This window comes from Callorhinus ursinus, unplaced genomic scaffold, assembly GCF_003265705.2.
Source record: "Callorhinus ursinus isolate GAN/ISIS: 27379988/994484 unplaced genomic scaffold, GSC_fseal_2.0 scaffold74, whole genome shotgun sequence".
In the NCBI taxonomy this organism is placed as follows: Eukaryota; Metazoa; Chordata; class Mammalia; order Carnivora; family Otariidae; genus Callorhinus; species Callorhinus ursinus.
Genome location: NW_027397136.1, coordinates 611,668 through 637,792, shown reverse-complemented (window position 1 = coordinate 637,792; position 26,125 = coordinate 611,668). Strand labels below are relative to the sequence as shown.

The following is a 26,125-nucleotide window of genomic DNA, read 5'->3' as shown; positions in this document are numbered from 1 at the left end:
CTGTACGGCCACTACCATTTCCAATAAATTGAGTTTGATTAGCTTTAAGATATTTCTAAGTCCCTGAGGGCACAAGAGAAAGTACAGCCTCAAAATCTCCCCCACAGCAACAGTCATTGTTAAATATATTCTGCACAAAGCAGACTAAACCATCAGAGCAAGAAACATTTTTTTTCAAAGATTTCATTTGTCAGAGAGAAAGAGAGCACAAGCAGGGGGAGCTGCAGGCAGAGGGAGAAGCAGGCTCCCTGCTGAGCAGGGAGCCCAATGCGGGGCTCAATCCCAGGACCCTGGAACCATGACCTGAGCTGAAGGTGGACGCTTAACCAACTGAGCCACCCAGGCGTCCCACAGCAAGAAATATTTAAACAGTAATTCATCTCCTCACAAAGATCTAGAGTCTGAAGACAGGGTTATAATTCTGAATTAGCCCAGCCAGACACTGAAAGAAAGGATGACAACAGTAATGTGAAAACCATTCTTTAAATTCAAAGGTGTGTACCACACACACACACACACACACACACACACACACACACACACACACACATTTTTAAGATTTGGGAGAGAGGAAGAGAGTTGTGCATGGGGGGGGGGAGTGGCAGAGGGAGAGAGAGTCTTAACCAGACTCCATGCTGTGTGTGGACCCCAACTCGGGGGGGGGGGAGGGCCTCTATGTGGGGCTCAATCTCAGGACCCTGACAATCAGGGCCCTAGCCGAAACCAAGAGTTGGGCACCCAACTGAGTGAGCCACCAAAGCACCCCAGGAAGAGTATATATGAAAAAAGAATGGCAGGGGGAGGCATGTGGCTAGCTCAGTTGGTAGAGCATGCAACTCTTGATTTTGTGATTATGAGTTTGAGCCCATCTAGGGTAGAGATTACTTTTTAAAAAAATCTTAAAAAAGGGAGAAAGAAAAAAGTGGGAAAATTTATTTTGGGGGGTTAAAAAAAACTGGGTAGAATATGATGCCCTGAGAGAATTTATTTATTTAGACAGAGAGTGCGCCCACATGCGCATGAGTAAGGGGGTGGGGAGAGCAGAGGGAGAAACGAATCTCAAACAGGCTCTATGCTCAGCATGAAGCCCAAGGCAGGGCTAGATCTCACAACTGTGAGATCATGGCCTGAGCTGAAACCAAGAGTCTGCCGCCTAAAGAACTGAGCTACCCTGGGCACCCCGACAGAACATTTTTTTTTTTTTTTTTTGATTTTTTTTTTTTGAGAGAGAGAGAATGAGAGAGAGAGCACATGAGTGGGGGGAGGGTCAGAGGGAGAAGCAGACTCCCCGCCAAGCAGGGAGCCCGATGTGGGACTCGATCCAGGGACTCCAGGATCATGACCTGAGCCGAAGGCAGTCGCTTAACCAACTGAGCCACCCAAGCGCCCCTGGACAGAACATTTTTAGAAATAAAATTTCTGGGGGCACCTGGGTGGTTCAGTTAAGCCTGCCTTCAGCTCAGGTGAAGATCCCAGGGTCCTGGGATCGAGACCCACATCTGACTCCCTGCTCAGCAGGGAATCTGCTTCTCCCTCTGGCCCTCTCCTCACTCATGCTTTCTCTCTCTCCCAAATAAATAAAATCAAAAAAATAAAATAAAATAAAATTTCTGTATGAACACAGTGCAATTATTAAGAGCCAATCAGGGTTGCTTGGGTGATCAGTTGGTTCAGCACCCCACTCTTGATTTTGGCTGGGGTGGGGATCTCTGGGTCGTGGGATCAAGGCCTTGGGCTCCCCGCTCAGTGGGAAGTCTGCAAATTCTCTCTCTCCCTCTGCCACTCCCCCCACTTGCACACACTCTCTCTAAAAATAAATAAACAAATCCTAAAAAAAAAAAAAACGAGAGAGAGATGATCAAAAAATCAACCTCTAATTTTAGGTGTCCATCAGGAACAACCTAACCCCTAGAAGTGTTATTAATTAAACCCTAACAGCCTGGGTAAGAAGTTGTTTAAGCCTTTACAATCTGGGAAGCTTATGGGCACAAAGATTTAAAGCATATACTGTATATGAGACATTTGGCTGAAATGTCTCCTCCTCACCAAGGAAGCCCTCCAGCATTTTTCTCTTCATGCTGGAGTGGGCCGATCAACAACCGTCAAGCAAAGACGAGTGGAATATGGGGGTTGGTTTGCTCTAAGAGAATAAAATTAAATAAGGTCAAACTGTAAAGAGCAATACTAGCCATCTGTAAAACTAACCCACTATAAAAATCTGGAAATGGGTAAAATGAGGAGTTTTAACACCACCTACAACTCCAGTCAAGGATGTAGGGAAGTCAAAATAAGCCAAACTGCAGCTAAGAAGGCTGAAATCGAACCTATACAAACTGTACTGTCCCTGTCTTAAGTACTCCCATCCACTTGACAGGTCATCACATGTGAAAAAAGTAAATTATGATCAACAATGTTACAAACCACTAATATCTTAGTGATTAATATCTTTGATTCTAAATTCAAACTCTCTGATTATCATCTGGCTCCCCACGCAGCTTTTGCAAGGAGAGATGTGTGTATTACTGCAGTTCACGTGTCAGCTCACATATCAATATCAGTGCTTTGGAAGGGCCTATCTGCCCACTTCAACCTAACTGCCTCTAAGGATTCTGGAAATATTAGGATTCTGGTCCGGAAAGTAGCAAACCAAAACCCAATTATGATGTTAACATCAAAATCCTATCTCCCCGGCCCTGCCTAATTTGATGAGTCAGCTGGCCTCCCTGGAAGACATTTCTATTTCATCTCTCTTTAACCACAAAACTACAACTCTACTTCAGGAGCGATGAATCAGAATTTATATGTTAGTGTATGTCTTCTAGCAATTTTTAAGTAAGTTCTGAAGTTTAGGGAAGTGTTAATAAAGATGTGTTTTGTGTTAGGCATTATACTAGTCACTTTACCTAGATTATCTAATTTAATTCTAGATAAGCTTCAGGTGTATGTTTTTTCCCGTTTTATAGGGAACAGAAGGTTCGAAGGGGCTAAAAAATCTGCCCACCAAACAGCTGATACCAGGAAATAGAAATTCAGATTTCACAGGGATTCCAAAGCTTGTGCTCTTAAACCTAGAAAACATCAGGGCAGACAAGGAAAAAAGATAAATAGCAGACAAAAGTAACTAAATGATTATGCAACTAAGACCAATTTTGATAGCAAAGTAGCCTGCCGATTTCATTTTTACCCTAGTTTTCTATTTTTCCCCTTCCTTCTATCATTTGTCAGTATCCCTTTCTATCCAACTGCCTGACAACTTCCCCTTCTTACCTAACTTCCTACTCTATGGATAAAACTAGAAATAAAATGTTCTAAAATAGCAAAACCCATTTAAAGCACGTATGTATGCCCTGATTTATATGTAACCCTCTGTGCTCTGTCAGTCCCGAGTCTGGCTCCCCATTCCTCCAGACCTCTTACTGAGTCTGCTCAACCGTAAAAAACTTGATGGCAAGAAGTTAGACTTGGCAAAGGCCCAAGGAAATAAGCGCCTTTAGGACAACTGAAATTACACAAATGTTTATTTTCACACAATTCTCATTATAAATTAAAAAAATAAAAGCTCAACTGTACACTGAACTCAAGCTGCATGCTACAGAAGACTAGGGACTTCACATGTGTTCCAGAAAGAGATCAGAACACAGACGGCTCACACAGCCCTGCTGCTTAAGAGGCCACGCACCCTGCCTTCAGCTCCTCAAGCCGCAGTCACTTCTCATCTTTCAGGCCGTTACAATCTGGCTTTCTGCCTTCATTAATGAAAATGAAGCATTCTGGCAAAGTCAGAAATGACACCTTGATTGCCAAATCTCTTTGCTCTTCCTATGTTGATTCTTGGAAGCATTAGATACTATATTAGATTATCATTTGGTTCAAGTTTTCTGTTCCCTCAGCTTCTTATTGTCCTCCAACATGACGACTTTTTCCTGTTTCCTTAGCAATCTCTTAATACCTGCCTATTAAATATGCTGCACTCTTGGGGTACCTCGCTGGTTCTGTTGGTACAACATGCAACTCCTGATCATAGGGTTGTGAGTTCAAGCCCCATGTTGGGGATACAGCATACTTAATTTAAAAAAAAAAACCGTGTGTGTGTTTGCGTGTATATATATATATATATAAATATATGTGCCTATGTGTGGAAATTGTGTGTGTATATATAAATACGTGTGTATATGTGTGTAGATATGTGTACATAAATATGTGTGTAGATATGTGCATGTACATATATATGCATGTGTGTGTATGTGTGTGTAGATATGTATCTGTATATATAAATGTGTGTATATATGTGTGTGTAGATGTGTGTGTATATATAAATGTGTGTATATATTTGTGTATATATACATAAATGTTTATATGTCTGTAGATATATGTGTGTATATATATAAATGTGTGTATATATGTGTAGGTGTGTGTGTATATCTATATTTGTAAATTTGTGTGTATATATGTGCATGTATGTGTATGTTATATGTGTGTAGATGTGTGTGTATATATAAATATGTGTGTATATATACGTCTGCAGATGTGTCTCTAAATATATACGTCTGTAGATGTCTGTGTATATATATAAATGTGTGTGTATGTATGTGTGATGTGTGTGTATATATATGTGCGTATATGTATGTCTGTAGATGTGTGTATATGTATGTGTGTAGATATGTATGTATATAAATATTTGTGTATATGTGTGTGTAGATGTGTATATATATAAAAATGTGTATATGTCTGTAGATGTGTGTATATATATAAAAATGTGTGTAGATGTGTGTGTAGGTGTGTATATATGTATGTGTGTATATGTGTGTAGATATGTATGTATATATATATAAATGTGTGTAGATATGTGTGTGTGTATATATATAAATATGTGTGTGAATTTGTAGATGAGTGCTTGTATATATACGTGTTATATATATGTGTATAGATGTGTCCAAATATATAAATGTGTGTGTATATATACGTCTGTAGATGTGTATCTATATATATAAATATGTATATATCGTCTGTAGATGTGTGTATATATAAAAATGTGTGTGTGTGTATATGTGTGTAGATATTTGTGTGTATATAAATATGTGTACATATGTCTGTAGATATGTGTATATGTATAAATATGTGTGTATATGTGTGTATACATAAATGTGTGTAGGTGTGTGTATATGTGTGTGATGTGTGTATATGTGTGTATATGTGTATATATGTGTGTAGATGTGTGTGTATATGTGTGTGTAGATGTATGTGCTATATATATAAATATGTGTGTACATATATGTGTGTAGACTGTGTGCATATATATATGTGTGTATATATATGTATTTGTGTGCATATATATATAAATGTACGTATATATATGTGTGTAGATATGTCTGTGTGTATATAAATGTATATATGCCTGTAGATGTGTGTATATATATGTGTGTGTAGATGTGTGTAGATGTGTGTGCGTATAAATATATAAATGTGTATATGTATGTGTGTAGATATGTATGTATCTGTAGATATGTGTGTGCATGTATATATGTGTGTGTAGATGTGTGTATGTATATATATATAAATGTGTATGTGGGTGTGTATGTGGGTGTGTATACATATATGTGTGTTTATTTGTGCGGGTATGTGTGTATATATATAAATGTGTCTATATGCCTGTAGATATGTGTGTGCATATATATATAAATGTGTATATATCTGTATATATGTGCGTGTATATATATAAAGGTGTGTATATATGTGTAGGTGTGTGTATACATATATATAAATATCTGTGAGTAGATATGTGTGTAGATATGTGTGTCTATATATATAAATGTGTGTGTATATATGTAGATGTGTATCTATATAAATATGTGTGTATATATGTCTGTAGATGTGTGGGTATATATATAAATATGTGTGTAGATGTATGTGTATATATATGTGTGTGTAGATATGTGTGCGTAGATATGTGTGTAGATGTGTGTGTGTGTATAAATATGTGTGTATAGGGGCACCTGGGTGGCTCAGTCGTTAAAGTGTCTGCCTTCGGCTCAGGTCATGATCCCAGGGTCCTGGGATCAAGCCCCGCATCGGGCTCCCTGCTCCGTGGGAAGCCTGCTCTCCTTCTCCCACTCCCCCTGCTTGTGTTCCCTTTCTCGCTGTCTCTCTGTCAAATAAATAAAATCTTTATAAAAAAAAAATGTGTGTGTATATGTGTGTAGATATGCGTGTGTATATATGTGTGTGTAGATGTGTGTAGATGTGTGTATATATATAAATGTGTGTAGACTGTGTGTGTACATACACACACACGCTTCTCAGTTTGTTTACATGGCCCTATAATTTGACACCCACAACCTCAGTGATCTCATCCATACCCACAGCTCTACCTGGGACCTGTGTGTTGTCCATATTGAAGTTCCAACCTTTTGGGGTGCCTGGCTGCCTCAGCCAGTGGAGTGTGTGACTCTTATCTCGGGGTTGTGGGTTTGAATGCCACACTGGATGTAGAGATTACTTAAAAATAATATCTTTTTATTTTTTAAGATTTTTTATTTATTTGTGTGTGTATGTGATAGAGAGAGAGAGGACAAGCAGAGGAAGTGGCAGGCAGAGGGAGAAGCAGGCTTCCTGCTGAGCAAGGAGCCCAATGCGGGACTCAATCCCAGGACTCTGGGATCATGACCTGAGCCAAAGGCAGATGCTTAACTGACTGAGCCACCCAGGCGCCCCTAAAAATAAAATCTTAAAAAAAAAGTCCCAACCTCTCTCATAAGCCCAACTCGTATCTGTTCACTTGGATTCCTAAAGCTATTCCAACTCCAAGGTTTATCACCATCCCTCACCTGCTCCTCTTATTCCTAATCTCCATCCCTCCATCCAGTTGCCTACCCCAGGAAACCTAAGTCTTTCTTGACTACTCTTTTCCACTCACTTATCACAATCTGAAAGTCGCCAAGTCCTACAACTACCTTTGTAGGATCTGTGCAATGAGGCTCCTGCCTTCTCTTTATCTTTTTTGCTGCTACCGTGGTTTAGGCTTTCCTACTTCTTGACCTGAGAGGTAAGCCCAAACCTCCTTGTCTGTTCCCACTGTCACCAGTTCCTATTCTCTAACAAAAATGTAAGCCTAAAGCAGTATTTCTTAGTGTGGTTCTCAGACCACTGCATCAAGGGTACTCTGGACTGCTTATTTAAGCTGATTCCTGACTAGAACATAAAATTCTCTGGAAATAGGGCTGGGAATCCCCATTTTAACAAGGTCTTCCAGGTAATTTTTATGCTCATTAAAATTAGAGAGTCAGCCAAAGGATAAGTTCCATATTCTTTTTAAGGTTCACACTCAAAAAGCTCTAGTACAGACAGACGCTCTTGTCTCAATCCAGTTGGATGCAGACTGCTATAGGGCCCAGCAGGATATAATCCAGGTATAAGTATACTTAGAATTCAGTTCAAATAGCTTATGAAGGCAACCCAGTGAAATTAGAAAGTGAAAATAGAATAATGAAAACTAAAAGATGATAGTACTGAAACAGAATTTTGTTTGTGACAATTTCGGAAATAAGAAGACAAACTCTCTGGCTACTGAGGGGTCTACAAAATTTGGGGAAGATATGTGTGATATGACCTGAAACTGAGGCTTTGTGTTTCAAAGTTATAAAATGTAATCCCCTTCCCTTAACCCATCTCTTAAAGAAAATGGTGGATAACTATATTTTGGTTTTTTGGTTTTTTGTGGGGGGAGAGAGGGTGGGGAGGGGCAGAGGGAGAAGGAGAGAGAATCCTAAGCAGGCTCCACACCCAGTGCAGAGACCAACATAGGGCTCAACCTCATGACCCTGAGATCATGACCTGAGCTGCAATGAAGAGTCACTTAACTGACCATGCGCCCCCTGGTACACAAACTTTATTTTGAAAAACGATCTGAAGTTGGATCTTTTCCAATTACAAAATGTTCATTCCATACAACTGTGCTTTCTCTCTATATCCTCTCCCTCAAAATTTGAAAATCACTGTGTATGATGAGAGAGGTTATTCAAGTATAAAATAATCGTGTAAATATTCTAGAGGGCAAAAAAAGTTGACAAGCACTGGTACTATAAAGTGGAAAATACAGAGAAGTATAAAAAAGGAAAAAAAAAACCCAAATTTCTGTTTTGTTTTGTTTTTAAACCACAAGTCATACTTAGCCTACTAGGATATTAAGTTCCACAAAGGCAAGGACTCCATTTTATTATAACTCTAGTAATAAAAATCGTGCTTGCCACTTGGTAAGCATATCAGATATTTATTAAGTAAATGATCTAAATTTTAGATATTAGTTTCCTACCCATGACACATAAAATTTCCTTCTAAAAGCCAAACTCGTAATTCATTATATTTAAAAGGATTTAGGGCACAGGGGTGGCTCAGTTGGTTAAGCATCTGCCTTCAGCTCAGGTCATGATCCCAGGACTCTGAGATCGAGTCCCACATCTGGCTCCCTGCTCAGTGGGGTGTCTGCTTCTCCCTCTGCCCTCCCTCCTCCCACCCCCATTTGTGCTCCTGTGTTCTCCCCCTCTCTCTCCCTTGCAAAAATAAATAAATAAAATCTTTAAAAAATAAATCCCAGACGCCCCTAAAAATAAAAACTTTAAAAGATAATTTTTTAAGGGGCGCCTGGGTGGCTCAGTCGTTAGGCGTCTGCCTTCGGCTCAGGTCATGATCCCAGGCTCCTGGGATCGAGCCCCGCATCGGGCTCCCCGCTCAGCGGGAAGCCTGCTTCTCCCTCTCCCATTCCCTTGCTGTGTTCCCTCTCTCACTGTCTCTCTGTCAAATAAATAAATAAAATCTTAAAAAAAAGTTAACGTTATAAGGGCGCCTGGGTGGCTCAGTTGGTTAAGCGACTGCCTTCGGCTCAGGTCATGATCCTGGAGTCCTGGGATCGAGTCCCACATCGGGCTCCCTGCTCAGCAGGGAGTCTGCTTCTCCCTCTGACCCTCTTCCCTCTCGTGCTCTCTCTGTCTCATTCTCTCTCTCTAATAAATAAATAAAATCTTTAAAAAAAAAAAGATAATTTTTTAAAGATTTATTTTTATTTGACACAGAGAGAGCGAGCACAAGCAGGGAAAGCAGCAGGCAGAGGCAGAGGGAGAAGCAGACTCCCTGCTGAGCAGAGAGCCCGATGTGGGACTCGATCCCAGGACCCTGGACCATGACCAGAGCCAAAGGCAGCCACTTAACCGAGCCACAGAGGCGCCCCTAAAAAAAGTTTTTAAAAAGAAAAAATCAGGGGTGCTTGGGTGGCTCAGTCAGTTGAGTGTCTGCCTTCGGCTCAGGTCTTGATCTCGGGGTCCTGGGATCAAGCCCCGCCCTAGGCTCCCTAGGTTAAGTGTCTGCCTTAACCAGACTCCTCGGTGTGGAGTCTGCTTCTCCCTCTCCCTCTGCCCCTCCCCTCCGCCTGTGCTCTAATAAAATCTTTATTTATTATTTATTATTATTTATTATTTTTTAAAAAGATTTTATTTATTTATTTGACAGAGGGAGAGAGAGAGAGCACAAGTAGGCAGACAGGTAGGCAGTGGGAGAGGGAGAAGCAGGCTCCCCGCCGAGCACAGAGCCCGATGCGGGGCTTGATCCCAGGACGCTGGGATCACAACCTGAGCTGAAGGCAGACACTTAACCAACAGAGCCACCCAGGTACCCCAAACAAAATCCTTTTCTTTTTTATTAAAGATTTTACTTATTTGACAGAGAGACACAGCAAGAGAGGGAACACAAGCAGGGGGAGTGGGAGAGGGAGAAGCAGGCTTCCCGTGAAGCAGGGAATAAATAAAATCTTTAAAAAAAGAAAAAATCAGGTTGAGCAAACAATAAGGACAAGAAAAAATAATAACTTTAATTTGAAGTGAAGTTAGATCTACTAAAATACTGAGTTGTTTACTTTGGGTTATAAAACCTGTTTGCCATCTAAGACAAGTACACCATTAGAGAATATATTATCAAAAGCATTTCTATAGTATATTAGAGATGATCTTTCTTAGGATCTTTTCCACTTTTAGTATCATTAATCTTCAAAAAGGGGAGCATAAAAACAGATAAAGCAAATACAAAACCTATTAACTGGTCAAATTGTAACATTTAACAATATGTGCTATAACCCTTGGCACTCATCTTGAGGAATGCTGAGATATTTAAGTTACAGGTCTCTAAACTCTTGAATTGTACAAATAACAGCATCTACCCAGTAGTTGTCACAGTTGTTATTTTTGACTCTGGGCATTTATCAAAGATACAGCAACTTATGGTCCAGGGGCTTTCTGAGCAAAGGCACCAAGAAGCTGGGAGAATATTTCAACCATCAAGACCTATTAAAAGAAGGGTTACCCCCTGGAGGAAATGAGGTGGGGAAAGGCAAGTAACACTTCTTAAATAAACACCATATGCCAGTGTTAAGCTAGAGGAATTAAATGCGTTCTCGCATTCAATCCTCGTAAGAGCTTAAGAACCCTGTGTTTCAATCGGGCCAAGAAACTGACGTTTGTTGGCATAAACCTTTATGGATTTGATTCTTTAGATCTTTTAATGTGCGTATGACACTTGTGAAAAATAAATTTGATTTTTTTTTTAAAGCAGGCTCCACACCCAGCATGGAGCCCAAAAATAAATGTTTTTTACATAATTATAAAACTATAAAAAAAGGAAACACAAAACCCAGCCCTCTGAACCAAGTATCATAATTAATACATACCAAAGAGGAAACTGAGGGTCAGAAATAATAATTTACTCAAACTAACATGGCAAAGCTAAAAGACTTTTTTTTTCCCCCGAGACAGAAAGGGGCAGAGTGAGAGGAAGAGAAAGAATCCCAAGCTGGCTCCATACCCAGAGCAGAGCCCCACGTGGGACTCAATTTCATGATCCCGAGGATCATGGCGTGACCCGAAATTAAGAGTCAGATGCTTAACCAACTGAGCCACCCAGGCACCCCAAAGCTGAAATACTCTTAAGCCCACCCAAGTTCTTCTACAAGAAACCACCCCCCCTAAGGTGGTTATTATTCTAAGTCCAACTTATAAACTAGGTCAGTCAATCAGGTTGCTAAAGAAATTTGAATCCCGTGGAAGGAAATCAACCACTGATTACCGAAACTCAACATTTTAGTGAAGATACTAGGTAACAGTTGTCCTGAGGTATTCTGCAGTCAACATTTCCACACAAAGCTCTCCAGTCCTCTTTTTGGTATTTTATAAAGGATGAACTATTCATTCCCATGTGGGAAGATAACTTAGCAACAGATTTCCTATTTTCCCACATTCTTAGAATTTATTTTTTAACTTTTTTTAAGGATTTTTATTTAGGGGTGCCTGGGTGGCTCAGTTAGTTGGTTGAGCATCTGCCTTAGGCTTGGGCCATGATCGCAGGGTCCTGGGACCAAGTCCCACGTCAGGCTCCTTGCTAAGCGGGGAGTCTGCTTCTCTCTCTGCCTGTTGCTCCCCCTGCTTATGCTCGCTCTGTCTGACAAAAAAATAAAATCTTAAAAAAAAAAAGATTTTTATTTGAGAGTGTGCACACACAAGCAGGGGGAGGGGCAGAGGGAGAAGCAGACTCCCCAGTGAGCAGGGAGCCCGATGGGGCTCGATTCCAGGATCCTGAGATCATGATGTGAGCCAAAGGCAGATGCCCCACACATTCCTAGAATTTAAAAGCATTCAAATTTGAAGTATTATGAGTTATGTTAATGTTTTTTTTAAAGATTTTTTATTTATTTATTTGAGAGAGAGAATGAGATAGAGAGCATGAGAGGGGAGAGGGTCAGAGGGAGAAGCAGACTCCCTGCTGAGCAGGGAGCCCGATGTGGGACTCGATCCCGGGACTCCAGGATCATGACCTGAGCTGAAGGCAGTCGCTTAACCAACTGAGCCACCCAGGCGCCCTATTATGAGTTATGTTAATAAGTGATCTCTGTTGTCCTGAATTTCAGCCCCTTACCATCCTGACAGACATTTCCAACTGGAGGTTTCTTGGCCCCTTAAAGTATGTCCAAAAGAGTTTGTCCTCCTAACTTCCCATTTCATCAATAGTACCACCATTCTCCTAGTTAGCCAGGACTGAAATTCAGTATTTAGCATTGGACTTGGAAGAGGAGAAGTCAACCATTAGTCAATGTCTGGAAAGTCCCCCTGCAAAATGTGTCAACACTGACACACTAAGTCCATTCTTGCTGCTGCCACACCAGATTCATCTAATAAGAATTGATAGCTTACAATATTAGTTTGTTTCTTTAATCTTCTAAGAAAATGGTATGCTTTCCATTTATTCAAGTTTTATACTTTTAGTTTTATATAGTTTTTTCACTTAGGTCTTATTTACTAATAATTCATAATAATTTAATAATTTTTGTAACCATTATAAAAGAATCTATTTTTTTTTTACATGCTAACTGGTTATTGTTGGGATCCAGAAAAACTATTAATTTCTGTATATTCTCTCTGTAGCCAGTCACCATTTTTGTTTGTTTTTTTTTTAAGATTTTATTTATTTGACAGAGAGAGCGAGAGCACAAGCACAGGGAGAGGAGAAGCAGGCTCCCCGCTGAGCAGGGAGCCAGATGCAGGACCCGATCCCAGGACCCTGGGATCATGGCCTGAGCCAAATGCAGACACTTAACCGACTGAGCCACCCAGGTGCCCCACCAGTCACCATTTTGAACTAATTACTAGTTCTTATTGCTTTTTAGATGTATTTTTTGTGTGGAAAATCATATCTGCAAAAAATAATTCTTTATTCTTTCCCAGTTTGTATATAATTCTTATTTCTCCATCTTAAAGGAATCTAGGGCCTCCAACATAACCATGAAGAACAGTGAAGACAGCAGGCATCCTAGTTGGTTCCTAAAATATAATTCAAATACCTTTATGTGAACACAATTTTTTTTTAAGTAAACTCCACACCCAATGTGGGGCTCAAGCCCACAGCCCTGAGACCAAGAGTTGCATGTTCTACCAACCAAGCCAGGCAGGCTAATTTGAATACCTTTAAGCTTTCTCAACTAAGTGGTATGTTTCTGTAGGTTTCTGCCTTCTTCCTTAGAAGACAATACTTCCCAAGCGCATGGTGGTGGGGAAGAGGGAGACAGAGAATTCCAAGCAGACTCCCCGCTGAGAGCAGAGCCCAACTCGGGGCTCAATCTCATGACCCTGAAATCATAACCTGAGCCAAAACTGAGTCGGACGCTCAACCGACTGAGCCACCCAGGCACCCTTCACTTTGTATTTATTACAAAACCTAGTATAATCATTTGCTGGCCAAATGTTTTCTCTCTAGAAATCATTCAACTCCTTAATTAGCTAATGCTAACTAGTGAATTCTCTATAATGGGTAAGTGAATAAACATTTTATAATCTTATAATAGGAGCAAATTACTCACTGTAATAAGGTCATCTCTTGCTCTGAGGACTTTGAGCCTTGCTTGATTCATCAAATTAGACATCTGACTGCAAAAGGCATGGAAAAATAGTATCAGTATAGCATAAGAAAAAAACTACAGAGAAATATACAGCTTCCTTTGTACAGATACTTCTCTTTGTATATACCCCAGAGAACCCCACTGAAATACATTTAGTGGTTTTTACCAACTTATTTTCAAAGATAAAGTATTTATTGAGCGCTTACCAAGTGGCAAGCACTTTCGTATCAGTTATTCCAACTTTCAATAATCCTGTGATGCTTCCATTTTCACAAATGAAGAAAAAGAAATTACACAACTTGCCCAAGGTCATACAAGTATATTAAGTGGTCCAATTAAGACTTGAGCCCATACCTGCCTGACGCCAAAGCACCTGCTCTGTCCTCCTGTCCCACTTTTTTTTTTTAATTCGAGACAGAGAGAGAGAGAGAGAGAGAGCGAGCGAGCACGAGAGGGGGGAGGGTCAGGGGAGGAGCAGACTCCCCGCCAGGCAGGGAGCCCGACGCGGGACTCGATCCCAGGACTCCAGGATCATGACCTGAGCCGAAGGCAGTCGCTTAACCAACTGAGCCACCCAGGCGCCCCGTCCCACTGACTTTTTAAAGCTTCCTTAGCTAATACGGTACCAGGATCTACTTACATTTTCTTCTGCTGCTCAATCTGCTTTTCTTTCTTCTCGTAGTATTCCATAATCTTCAGTCTTTGGGTTTGCACAAGACGACCTTTCTCAATGTTGAACTCTTCCTCTGCCTATCAAGGAAACATTATTAATTCATTACACCAGATTTTGAGTTTTATTTTAAGCAGCTGGCAACCAGCAGCACTGTATTCCATATCAAAAATAGTAATTTATTATGACTTGTCTTCAAAATTTATTTCTAATTTACTCAAAAGGGATAACCAGTGATTTTCAACATAAATGATGAACCAGAAAACTAAAAATTTGATCTAGGATAATAGTACCCACAGGCGCCTGGCTGGCTTAGTTGGTAGAACATACACCACTCTTGATCTCAGGGTCATGATTTTAAGCCCCCCACTGGATGTGGAACCTACTTAAAATAAAAATTAAAAAAAAAAAAAAGGTAACAGTACCCAGTCACAAAGTTACAAAGGATATATTCAGGTAGATTTGGTATGTGAAAAAAAATCATTATGTATTCTAAATTTAATCCATTTAACTACAGAATTTGGAGCTTAGATCTGGGTTACTGCCTAAAAAAATTTGGTAAAGTAATCTCAGTCCTGGTCCTCCCTTATAAAATAATTAAAATAGTATTCTTCGGGTGTCTGGGTGGCTCAGTTGGTTAAGTGTCTGATCCTTGATTTCAGCTCAGGTCATGATCTCAGGGTTGTGAGACCGAGTCCCACGTTGGGCTCCAAGCTAGGCGTGCAGTCTGCTTGGGGTTCTTTCTCTCCCTCTGCCCCTCCCACCCACCTCCCTTTAAAAAAATAAATAGAACAGTATCCATTCCTCATAGGTCAAATAAATAACATAAATCTAACAGTCCTTTTAAAATTATAAGTTATATAAATGTAAGTTGTTTGTTTTATGAGTGTAAATTATTGAGCAGTTATTTTAATTTTTTAATTTTTAAATTCTTTTCTATTTTACTGGGAATACAAAGCAACATTACATTTTCAGATCATTAAATAAACAAATGTGGTGATACAGTACAACAATCATGACCTGAATTCTGGGAGTAAGTAGTTTTCCAGTGCAGGGGGTAGGAGAAAACCACATTACTCAGCTACCAGAGGGTTTTGGCTTTAACTCAAGGGCTGCAAGGAGTGCCAGTCCTGGTCAACCATCCATGAATCTTTTTCTTTTTTTTTTTTTTAAGTAGCTCTATGCCCAACATGAGGCTGGAATTCATGACCCTGTGATCAAGAGTCACATGCTCTACTGACTGAGCCAGCCAGGTGCCCCCATCCATGAATCTTCATCACAGCAAACTGGAATCTCCAATGTTTCAAACTAATTGTAGGAAGAGAGAATAACTAAGCTGATGCATAAATTGATCTAGATGACTACTAAAGTGTCCTCCATTCATAAGTTGTCAAAATCTTCAGAGTGACTGTTGGAGCAAGGAGCCTTTCGTATGCTCCCAGTTATATAGTGTGCAGAAGCTAGGAAGCATTAGTCCTGCTAGAGCACCTTGTGCTACCCCTCGAAGACTGCCTGTACATATATACAACATGCCTGTCACAGTTCCAGCTGTTTCTGTGTTAAAGTCATCTTCTGCACCTCCTGTTTTCTCAATGATGGCTCCAAATGTGCTACAGAACAAAGCCAGAAAACCTACAGCCAACCGACAGAGCCACCCAGGCACCCCAGAAAAACTCTTATTATTAAATATAAATCAAATATAGAAAGACTTTGAATGACAATCTAGAATATATTTTATAAAGAAGTTTATAGTAATTGACCTACGTTAAAAAAAAAAACAAAACATTTTAATGGACAAACTAGCTTGCAATTAAGTTTTCCGGGGGAAGAATATACTTAGGATATCAAATAGAATCGAAGTGTGGAATATTAGAGAATATAAAGCAGGATTAAAGGGAAATACTCAAAGAGAAGGAAAAAGCGGTCTAACTAGAACATGCAGGGAAAGCATGCGGTGTACTGTGTCTGCTCCCAGACTAGAGCTAAGTGGCCAGAGTGAACGTTCAGCACCCTCTCAAGGAAGCACAGTTCTGCCTTGCACCAGCAGCAGGCACCACCAGAAGAGTGACAGAAGCCACTGGAAGACGACGACAGGACTGCCCTCTTCCAGCAGTGTAACACCATCACAGGAATGGCTCTATCTGGACAGCTGACTACTGCTGGAAGACCGGTCATTTTTTTTAAAAGGTGATCTTACCAGTGTGTCAGATGGCTATGATTTTTAAGCAGTATGAAATGATTTTACAAAGTTAGCTAGAGTGGTCCACTTGAATGTTTAATGGCTGGCACAGGTATTTGAGCTTTTATATTCTAAAAGAAATGCCTGGGGCACCTGGGTGGCTCAGTTAGTTAAGTATCTAACTGACTTCGGCTCAGCGGGTTCCCTGCTCAGCCGGGAGTCTGCTTTCCCTCTCCCTCTGTATCTCCCCACCCTGGTGCTCTCTCCCTCTCAAATAAATAAATAAAATCTTTACAAATAAGTAAATGAAAAGAAATGCCTAACAGCTTTTTTCTATACCTATCATGGGAAATAAAGATGATTGTGTTACACGAGATACAATGTTTTTTTTTTTTTATTTAAGATTTTACTTATTTATTGGCCAGAGGAGAGCGAGCGAGCACACAAAGCAGTGGGAATGGCAGGCAGAGGAGAAGCAGACTGCCCGATGAGCAGGGAGCCCCATGCAGGACTCAATCCCAGGATCCTAAGATCCTGCATGACCTGAGCCGAAGGCAGCCGCTTAACCGACTGAGCCACTCAGGCATCCCGAGATAAGACTATTTCAAATAGAAATGCATTTATCAGCTGAAATAGAATTTCTACATTTGTCCCAGAGGGAAATAAGGGCACTAATCATACAAGAAACTGAAGTGCTCCTACGACCATCAAACAAAATTAAACAATACTCTATCAGCTGTTATGTTATAGTAGTGGTAGGCAAAAGAGTCTTTTCTCCCTTAAATGATAAATTTTTTTTTTAAGATTTTATTTTTAAATAACCTTTACACTGGAGCTCAGGAGCACTGTGAATGAGAGCACACCGTGCTAGAGCTCTCAAGAGCTCTTGGGGGAAATGTTGATAGTACTGACGACCCCCATCCTCTGCACCAGCGCTGTGCAGCTCATCTCCACACCGGCAGCCTCTGCCTGAGCTTCCAGAATGCCCGGGACCTGCTGCTGGGGGGCCACTGTGTGCCTGACTGCGCTTCTGGATACAACAGAGAGAGGAGCTTGTAAACAATGTCACTACTGCAGCATCTGCCAGGGGACAGGACCCTACTCCTGCACCTCATGTAACACCAACCTTGTTCTGTCCCACTTGGCACTGCAGCACCAGCTGCTTCCCAGGACACTATCTTCACGACAACCATGCTTGTCAGCACAGGTTTTTATTTATTCATTTTATTTATATATATATTTTTAAGATTTTGTTTATTCACTTGAGAGAGTAAGGGCACACAAGCAGGGGGAGAGGGAGAAGCAGGCTCCCTGTTGAGCAGGGAACCCGCGATGACGTGAGGCTTGACCCCAGGACCCTGCGATCATGACCTGAGCCGAAGGCAGATGCTTAGCCACCCAAGTGCCCCTGTCAGTGTAGGTTTTTAAAAATTACCTTTTCCATGGGGCACCTGGGTGGCTCAGTCATTAAGTGTCTGCTTTCGGCTCAGGTCATGTTCCCAGGGTCCTGGGATTGAGCCCCACGTTGGGCTCCCTGCTCCACGGGAAGCCTGCTTCTCCCTTCCCCACTCCCCCTGCTTGTGTTCCCTCTCTCATTGTGTTTCTGTCAAATAAATAAAGTCTTTAAAAAAATTTAAAAAATAAAAAAAATAAAAATTACCTTTTCCTCCTTTCCTGCTCTTCTGGAGTCATTGAAGGAAAAATGAAGTTCTTGCTTCCATACTCTCATCTGACAGCCTTTATTTTTTTTTTTTAAGATTTTATTTATTCATTTGAGAGAGTGAGTGAGTGAGAGCGAGCATGAGAGGGAGGAAGGTCAGAGGGAGAAGCAGACTCCTGGCTGAGGAAGGAGCCTGATGTGGGACTCAATCCCAGGACCCTGGGATCATGACCTGAGCTGAAGGCAGACGCTTAACCAACTGAGCCACCCAGGCGCCCCTGATAGCCTTTATTTTTATTAAAAAAAAAAAAAAGTTAACCTACAAAGGCATATAGATGCCATTAACAGATTATAACTCAGGTATCAGCCTAACTAGGAAGTGCTGGGCTAGGGATCTCCTCTGCAAGTACCAGCTGTGTGATCTTGGGCCAGTCATTTAGCTTCTCTGTTCTCTAGTTAGCTCATTTTATTTTTTTTTTAAGATTTTATTTATTTATTTGACAGAGAGACACAGCGAGAGAGGGAACACAAGCAGAGGGAGTAGGAGAGGGAGAAGCAGGTTTCTCACTGAGCAGGGAGCCCAATGCGGGGCTCGATCCCAGGACCCCGAGATCATGACCCGAGCCGAAGGCAGACACTTAATGACTGAGCCACCCAGGCGCCCCAAATACTTTCATTTTTAAAATGAGCTAACTAGGGGCGCCTGGATGGCTCAGTCGGTTAAGCGGCTGCCTTCGACTCAGGTCATGATCTCAGGGTCCTAGGATCCAACCCCGCATCAGGCTCCCTGCTCAGCAGGGAGTCTGCTTCTCCCTCTCCCTCTGTCTCTCCCCTGGCTCGCTCTCACGCTCTCAAATAAATAAAATCTTAAAAAAAAAAAAAAAGTTATATTAAAAAAAAGATAATGAAAATAATGTATTAAACAATATATTCTGCCCATTATGATTATACCTAGGGAAAAGAACAACTTGATATACTGTGTATAAACAAAGTGCAACTAGAAATATATAAAATTTCAAAATTGATGACCAAGTATTACCTTTGTAATGGACAGGGGCTTTCATTTTATACCTTATACACTTCCAAACTATTATTTTTTTTTGCAACAAGCACAAATTAATGAAAAAGAAAAATAACAACATAAAAATACTATACCCTCCCCTAATCAACTATCATAATTAGTCATAGATGCTAAATGTCTAGATTCCAGATTCCATGAGAAAATTTATCTATTACTTTTCTACTCCCTACCATAAAATTTCAGGATACTTATTGGCAATTAGAATGCTCAGAAAGGAAAATTAATCAATTAATTAGTTTACTGAGTGATAGTACAAAGCTCCCGAAGAGGGAGGGGACCGGAGAAGGTTGTCCAGGAAAATTTACTTTTTAACATTAAAGATAAGACACATTCTTAGCAGTCCTATGCAATGTGTTGTGAAGCAATTTTACTAATTACTGCTTAGCAAAGCCACGCTATGAAATTTTTTTTTAAAGATTTTATTTGTTGGAGAGAGAGAGAGCATGAGAGGGAAGAGGGTCAGAGGGAGAAGCAGACTCCCCGCTGAGCAGGGAGCCCGATGTGGGACTCGATCCCGGGACTCCAGGATCATGACCTGAGCCGAAGGCAGTCGCTTAACCAACTGAGCCACCCAGGCGCCCTCACACTATGAAATTCTGAGAACTTCTGGAACCCAGAAGATGGAGTCTCACCTTCGCATCTATTTCCTCCGCTTTCTCATTGGCTTCTTGTTCAATAAAAGCCATCATATGCTTAATCTAGAAGGAAGAAGAAAAGGTTTATTTTTGACTATAACAAAAAAAATATACATCTATCTTTTCTGATTCATTCAATAATCAATCATTTACTGAAAGCGTATTATGTGCCAGGCACTGTGTACAAGGACAAATGAGGTAATTCCTGGTTTCGGGTACCTTACAATCTGGAATTTGCTGTAGCAAATGGACCAGACACAATATTCAACATCACACAGAACATTACCCTCCTCTCAAGGAACATGGAGTCTATGGGGGAGGGAGGACTGAGTATATATCCTCCTCTACTTCATACCCCTTTCAGCCGGCACCTTCTTTTACTCTTCTCCATCTATAATTAAAGAGATCTATATTTACCCTTTCAACTTTTTTTTTAAGATTTATTTTTGAGTAATCTCTACACACAACATGGAGCTCAAACTCACAACCCCATAATCAAGAGTCACATACTCTACTGACTGAGCCAGCCAGGTGCTCCATACTTTTTCAACTTTCTTACCTCCTACTCTCAACATACTTCAATCTGACTTCTACCCTCTCCACTTCACTGAAATTACTTTCATAAAACTACAATAATCTCCTAGCCCTTAAATCTTGGCCTTAATCGATCTTTCAGCATCTTTTGATATGCTGGTCATCCCTCCCTTCTCGAATATGAACAATCTCTTCCCTTTGCTTCCATGACTTCCTTGTCCTCCTTCAGGGCCACCCTCTTCTTCCTCTGCCTCCTAGACTGCTCTTTAGATAGCCAACTCACAGGAACCTAAATCCAACACACTCCATAACTGCTAATCACTTCCCCTCTGCCCAGTAAGATCTCTATCTTGAGACTAGCACCAACATCTGACTTTGACCCTTCCTTGTACCTCAGTCCTCACATCCAATCAACCAAGTGCTATCAGTTCTAATAGTTCTTTAATTTGTCCACATTTCTCCACCTTCATAGCCACTATCCTAGTCTTTGCTACCACCATCTCTCAGCTAAATTATTACAACAGCTTCCAATTTCGTCGCCCTGCCCTCAGCCTTGTTTCCTAATCAACTCTACACTGCAACCAGAAGGATCTTTTAAAAAATGCCTGTTTCAGGCGCCTGGGTGGCTCAGTCGCTTAAGCGTCTGCCTTTGGCCCAGGTCATGATCCCAGGGTCCTGGGATTGAGCCCCCATATTGGGCTCCCCGCTCAGCAGGAAGCCTGCTTCTCCCTCTGCCACTCCCCCTGGTTGTGTTCCCTCTCTTGCTGTCTCTCTCTCTGTCAAATAATAAATAAAATTGTTAAAAAATAAAAATAAATTTAAAAAAATTAAAATGCCGGTTTCATGATGTATCATACTCTTCCCCCACCCCGCCCCAATCTGCTTTATGATAAAAGTGTAAAGATTTTAGAAGGTATGTGATCTGGTCAATGCTTACCTTGCCAGCATCATATGAAACATAACCGTCACCATTTGCCACTCTTCAGACTCTTGGTTCCTGTCCTACTAAACTTATTTCAGTTTTTCTGTTCCTTAAATTCACCACTCTCTTCCTCACTTCCAAGATTTCAAATATGCTGCTCCTTCCACTTGGAATATTCTTCTCCCTCCCTTCACCTGGCTAACTTCTCGGGATTCAGCTTACTTAACTGTCACCTCCTTTGGAAAATCTTTCCTGAAGGTCTCACCAATGTGCACCTAGGGCCCTCTGCACTTCCTCTACCTAAACACATATTGTTAATTCCTTGCTTACTTGTACCTATCCACAACTAAACTATAAGGTGAGGTACTTGTTATAAGGCTTCTCTGGCTACAATCAGAGAATAAAGTCCACTGAAGTCTTCTGAACGGGGCTTGGGGTCACTGAAACAATTTAGACTCAAAAATGAAGTTTTATTTTTTTTTAGACTCATAAATAAAGTACTATCTCTAGTGGAAGATGTAAAAATAACACCCAAGTGAATATACAAGTACTATGGCTAATCAAACTCACTGGTAGTTTCATTTCATAGGGGCTCTATCTGAAAGAAATGATGAGTAAAAAAAAGATGATTTAAAAAATACCAATCTCTAGGTTAACTGTTGTGTTTATTTTTTTAAAGATTTTATTTATTTGACAGAGAGAGACACAGCAAGAGAGGGAACACAAGCAGGGGGAGTGGGAGAGGGAGAAGCAGGCTTCCCGCGGAGCAGGGAGCCCGATGCAGGGCTCGATCCCAGGACCCTAGGATCATGACCTGAGCCAAAGGCAGACGCTTAATGACTGAGCCACCCAGGCGCCCGTTCTTTTATTTTTTATTAAAAAGACTTTATTTATTTGGGAGAGAGAGAAAGAGCACGCCTGCGGGGGTAGGGGCAGAGAGAGAGAAATCTCAAGCAGACTCTGAGCTGACCTCGGAGCCCAAAGCAGGGCTCTATCTCACGACCCTGGGATGATGACCTGAGCCAAAATCAAGAATCAGATGTTTAACTGACTGAACCATCCAGGAGCCCCTAATTCCCTGTGTTTATTAATTCTCCCATTTAAGTTCCACGAGTATAGAGATCTTATTTTTCACATCACCAAAACACCAGAACACGGAACAACTACCCCTGTAGGGGGTGCTTAATAAACATTTGTGAATGAATGAGAACCTGTTGGTATTTAAGCCTACTGAGATATCCCAAGTACTTTTTAGAGTTTAACAATCTGGAAACAATTCCCAACTTTTCCATGTACCACAAAGATACCATAAATATAATATACACACAGGTGAGTGAGGATCTGTTTTACAATAATGTGAATATGCTTGACACTACTGAACTGTACAGCTAAAAATGGTTAAGATGGAGGCTCCCTGCTCAGTGGGGAGTCTGCTTCTTCCTCTCCCTCCCACTCCCCTTGCTTGTGCTGTCAAATGAATAAAATCTTTAAAAATAAATATTTAGGGCACTGATAGGGCGCCTCTCTGGCTCAGCTGGTTAAGCGTCTGCTCCGGCTCAAGTCATAATCCCAGGGTCTTGGGATGGAGGCCCGCGTCTGCTCAGCGGGAAGCCTACTTCTCCCTCTCCTTCTGCCCACCCCCCACTTGTGCTCTATCGCGTGCACACTCTAATAAATATTTTAAAAATTAAAAAATATAAAGTGCATTAATAATCCACCCTCATGGCATCAAAGTCTTAAAGAAAAAACAGTATGGTTTGAAAGGGAAGATTTCTTTTTTGTCAAAATTCTTAGCAACTACCTTATGCTTGAGGAACCAAAATAATTATGATAATCAAAGCCTATTTCATAGGTAATACAATACTTATGAAATCTCAGGCCTTGAAATATTTGGGGTACCTAATCCAGAGGTAGTTTGTATAGAAAATCACTGTGACCTTGCTAAAAGGATTAGCCCCCACAGATTTGTGTGTTCATGGTAAGGAATGGTATCTCCACAAGTTCAGTCTGAAGCCTTACTGAACTCAGTTTGGAATTTTAAAAGTAGTTTAATACAGTAACCAAAACAGGTGTTTATAAATGCTACAAGGCACAGTGGGCCTGGAGAGGTGAACCCTGATTCAAACCTGCATTATCTGCCTTTATCACTCATGCTGGACCCTCCACCGGATTTGACTAGATCAGCACAGCCTAGAGCAAAACACTCATTTTAACCCAGGTCAGAGAAGCCTGTTTACAGCCAACATGATCATATTCTGTCTTCAAGAGTTCCAACAGGAAAAATAGTCAAGCCCTTCAGGACATTTAACTCCACCCCTAAGGCAGAAAAATCTAGCCTTTAAAAGATACTCTCGCTGTGTCTCTCTCTGTCAAATAAATAAATAAAAAATCTTAAATTAAAGGAGGCTACCTCCGTTTTAAAAGATACTTTTCATCTTCCTGCTAACCCTACTGGGTTTTAAGATTTTTGAAATCCGATTCCTTCAAAAATTGAAGTAAATAACATTACTCCCCAGACAAAAAAGCAAATATACGCAAGTATTTTAATACAATGGGGAAGAAGTCAAGGAATCCGCAATTTATAAGCACTTGTTACGTGCTTGGTGCCTGGTCTATTCACTGCTGAGAATACAGGGAACAAAACACACTGCCCTTATGTAGCTTACCTAAGGGGTAGAGACCATAGATTCCTTCATCTTTCAATTTTATAGAAAGAAAAAATGGTTTTGGTCTAGATTCCAAGGAAATACACCTTTATATTTTTCCTGGGGAAGGCTTTTTCTTCAATAGATTATAACAAAGGGGTAGGGGAGATGATGAAGGAAAAAGTGGAAAAAAAGAATCAGCACTGTAACTGTGACTACTAGAAGATGTGGAGGGCACTGTACTTTTCCAATGCACCAAGTTTTTCCTACAGTAAAAATCAGAAGCAGCAGTGATAAATGTAAAAACCCCACTGTTTTGTAAGAATATTATAAGATTTCTTAATCTTATCCATAGATGGTATTTTTGTTACACAATTTCCCTTTTGTGATTATTAGCACAAAACCACTGATGAAGAAACACTCCACTTTTCTTAGTGCACATTAGATTAAGAATAAAATGCAAAGTCATCTTCTAGGAAATGGAAATATCCAAGGAAAAAACTTTTATTGCTCATTTAAGAAGATTCCTAAGCCAGTAAGTGAGATTTAGTCAGAGAATTTTCCTAGTACTTCAAAAAAATAGACTTAGTTCTCTAAACTATGTAGATTAAATTGCAGGCATGTTTCCTTCTCTGAAAAATCTACTGGCAATATGACTACTAAATTCAAGGACCCTGGTTTCAGAGTATCTCTGGCAGGGCAAATGGAAACCATTTTTTCCCATGTTTGTTACAGGCCTATCAATGCCACTGTATTCTCCTGGGAGTCTTTCGAATTGTAACTTTCTTAATGCCTACAACTTGAAGGTATGGCACATTAAACGAAACAACAAAAAAGCAAAACAAACAAACAAAAAAACCCTAGTTTCCCAGGACTGATACACTTGCAAAAATGATGTAGCTTCACGACTTCCATAATTTTTTCCATTAACGTTATTTACTTTGTGCCAAACACTGGCGCTGGCGTTCATAAATTGAGAGGAATTCTGCATTACTAATAAACATTAACGTACACACTAGTGAGAGACCAACGATTACAATTCATTATGATAGAGGAGGTCCTTCCAAAATGAAGATTAACAATTCAATGAATGACCTCAAAACAACATTGGAAGCAACTCTCTCCCGTCAGCATTCTTTATCGTACTGTGAACCCTTCCCTCAGGGTTAAAAATCAAGTGAAAAGGAGGTCTTCAATCCTCGCATTCGATTTGCATTTAAACCCTGTTTTCACCTCTGTGCTCTTAACAACCACAGCGAATACCCTGGGAAAACAGGGAACGCCGAGGTGTAAGCCAAAAAGCCAGCACATTCAAGAAGGCGGCGCACAAAACCGTAGCTGAAGACACAGGAGCTGTGGGTCAAATTCCCCTCCTGCAGACAGCCTACTAAGCCCGGGAGACTTGGAGTAAGGGACCCTCCTCCGGCATCTGGGCTGCCCGAGGCCCGCGTCCTCTAGTCCGCCACCCCCGGACCCGCGCTGCGACTTCGCCAGACCCAACCGCAGGTCCTCACCTGCTTTTGCACGTCAGCATCGCTGAGGGCCATGGCGAAAGCTCTGCTAGGCCGGAGGCCCACTGGCTCTACCTTAGGCTGGAAGGGGGCTGTGGAAGGAAGGGCAAAAGAAAAGCCAGCGGAGCTTTCGGCTTCCTTCGCTTTATAACTCCGGCTTCCGGTTCCTGCCAGGTGACCGCGCAGCCCAGCCCTATGAGCTTTCTCAGCCAGTGGGAAGAGAGCGGGTCCGGGGAAGTCCCGCCCTGGACCCGCCCCCTGACTGAGCGCCTGCGCGGACGGCCTCGTCTCCGTCCAGTCCCAGGCCCTTTTACAGCTGGCTCGTGACTTCTGAGCTGTTTTCCTGAACAGCGTGTTCCTCGGAAGAGAGGGTTAAGGAATTCAGGCGTCTGAAATTAGCCGAATTCTGTGTATTTTTCTAGCCTTAAAGCCCTTGCGTATTTTTTTAAAGTTTAATTATTTACTCCCAAATCAGAATTTATTATTTTGCTTTCCTGGCTTTAATGAAAACAAATTAACCAATATTTTATTAATAGATTTTTTTTAGGGCGCCTGGGTGGCTCAGTTGGTTGGGCAACTGCCTTCGGCGCAGGTCATGATCCTGGAGTCCCGGGATCGAGTCCCGCATCGGCCTCCCTGCTCAGCGGGGAGTCTGCTTCTCCCTCTGACCCTCTTCCCTCTCGTGCTATCTCTCATTCTCTCTCTCTCTCAAATAATAAATAAAATCTTTAAAAAAAATAGATTTTTTTAGAACAGTTTTAAATTGACAGAAAAATTAAACAGGGCAGAGAGTTTTCATGTATCTTTCTCCCCCGCACACACAGATTACCATATTATTAATGTTATGATGGCATATTTGTTA

General features: G+C 41.0%; 1 protein-coding gene and 1 non-coding gene across 3 annotated transcripts in view; both read right to left on the bottom strand.

Annotated features, from left to right (window-relative positions):
• Positions 1 to 25,436, bottom strand: part of ATP6V1E1 (ATPase H+ transporting V1 subunit E1) — a 36,886-nt gene extending 11,450 nt beyond the window's left edge. The window contains exons 1-4 of one of the 2 annotated variants that reach the window (XM_025851760.2): positions 25,267 to 25,435; positions 19,649 to 19,714; positions 14,067 to 14,176; positions 13,388 to 13,454 (exon numbers count right to left, since the gene is read on the bottom strand). In XM_025851760.2, coding sequence (XP_025707545.1) covers positions 13,388 to 13,454; positions 14,067 to 14,176; positions 19,649 to 19,714; positions 25,267 to 25,299 — 276 coding nt within the window. In that variant the 5' untranslated portion in view covers positions 25,300 to 25,435. Of the gene's footprint in view, positions 1 to 13,387; positions 13,455 to 14,066; positions 14,177 to 19,648; positions 19,715 to 25,266 lie in introns of both variants that reach the window. The other variant, XM_073886968.1, reaches the window with a different exon arrangement.
• On the bottom strand, positions 16,057 to 16,260 carry LOC112808748 (small nucleolar RNA SNORA74). The gene has a single exon (XR_003204421.1). It is a non-coding gene; the product is annotated as a small nucleolar RNA SNORA74 (small nucleolar RNA).
• Positions 25,437 to 26,125: the final 689 nt, after the last annotated feature.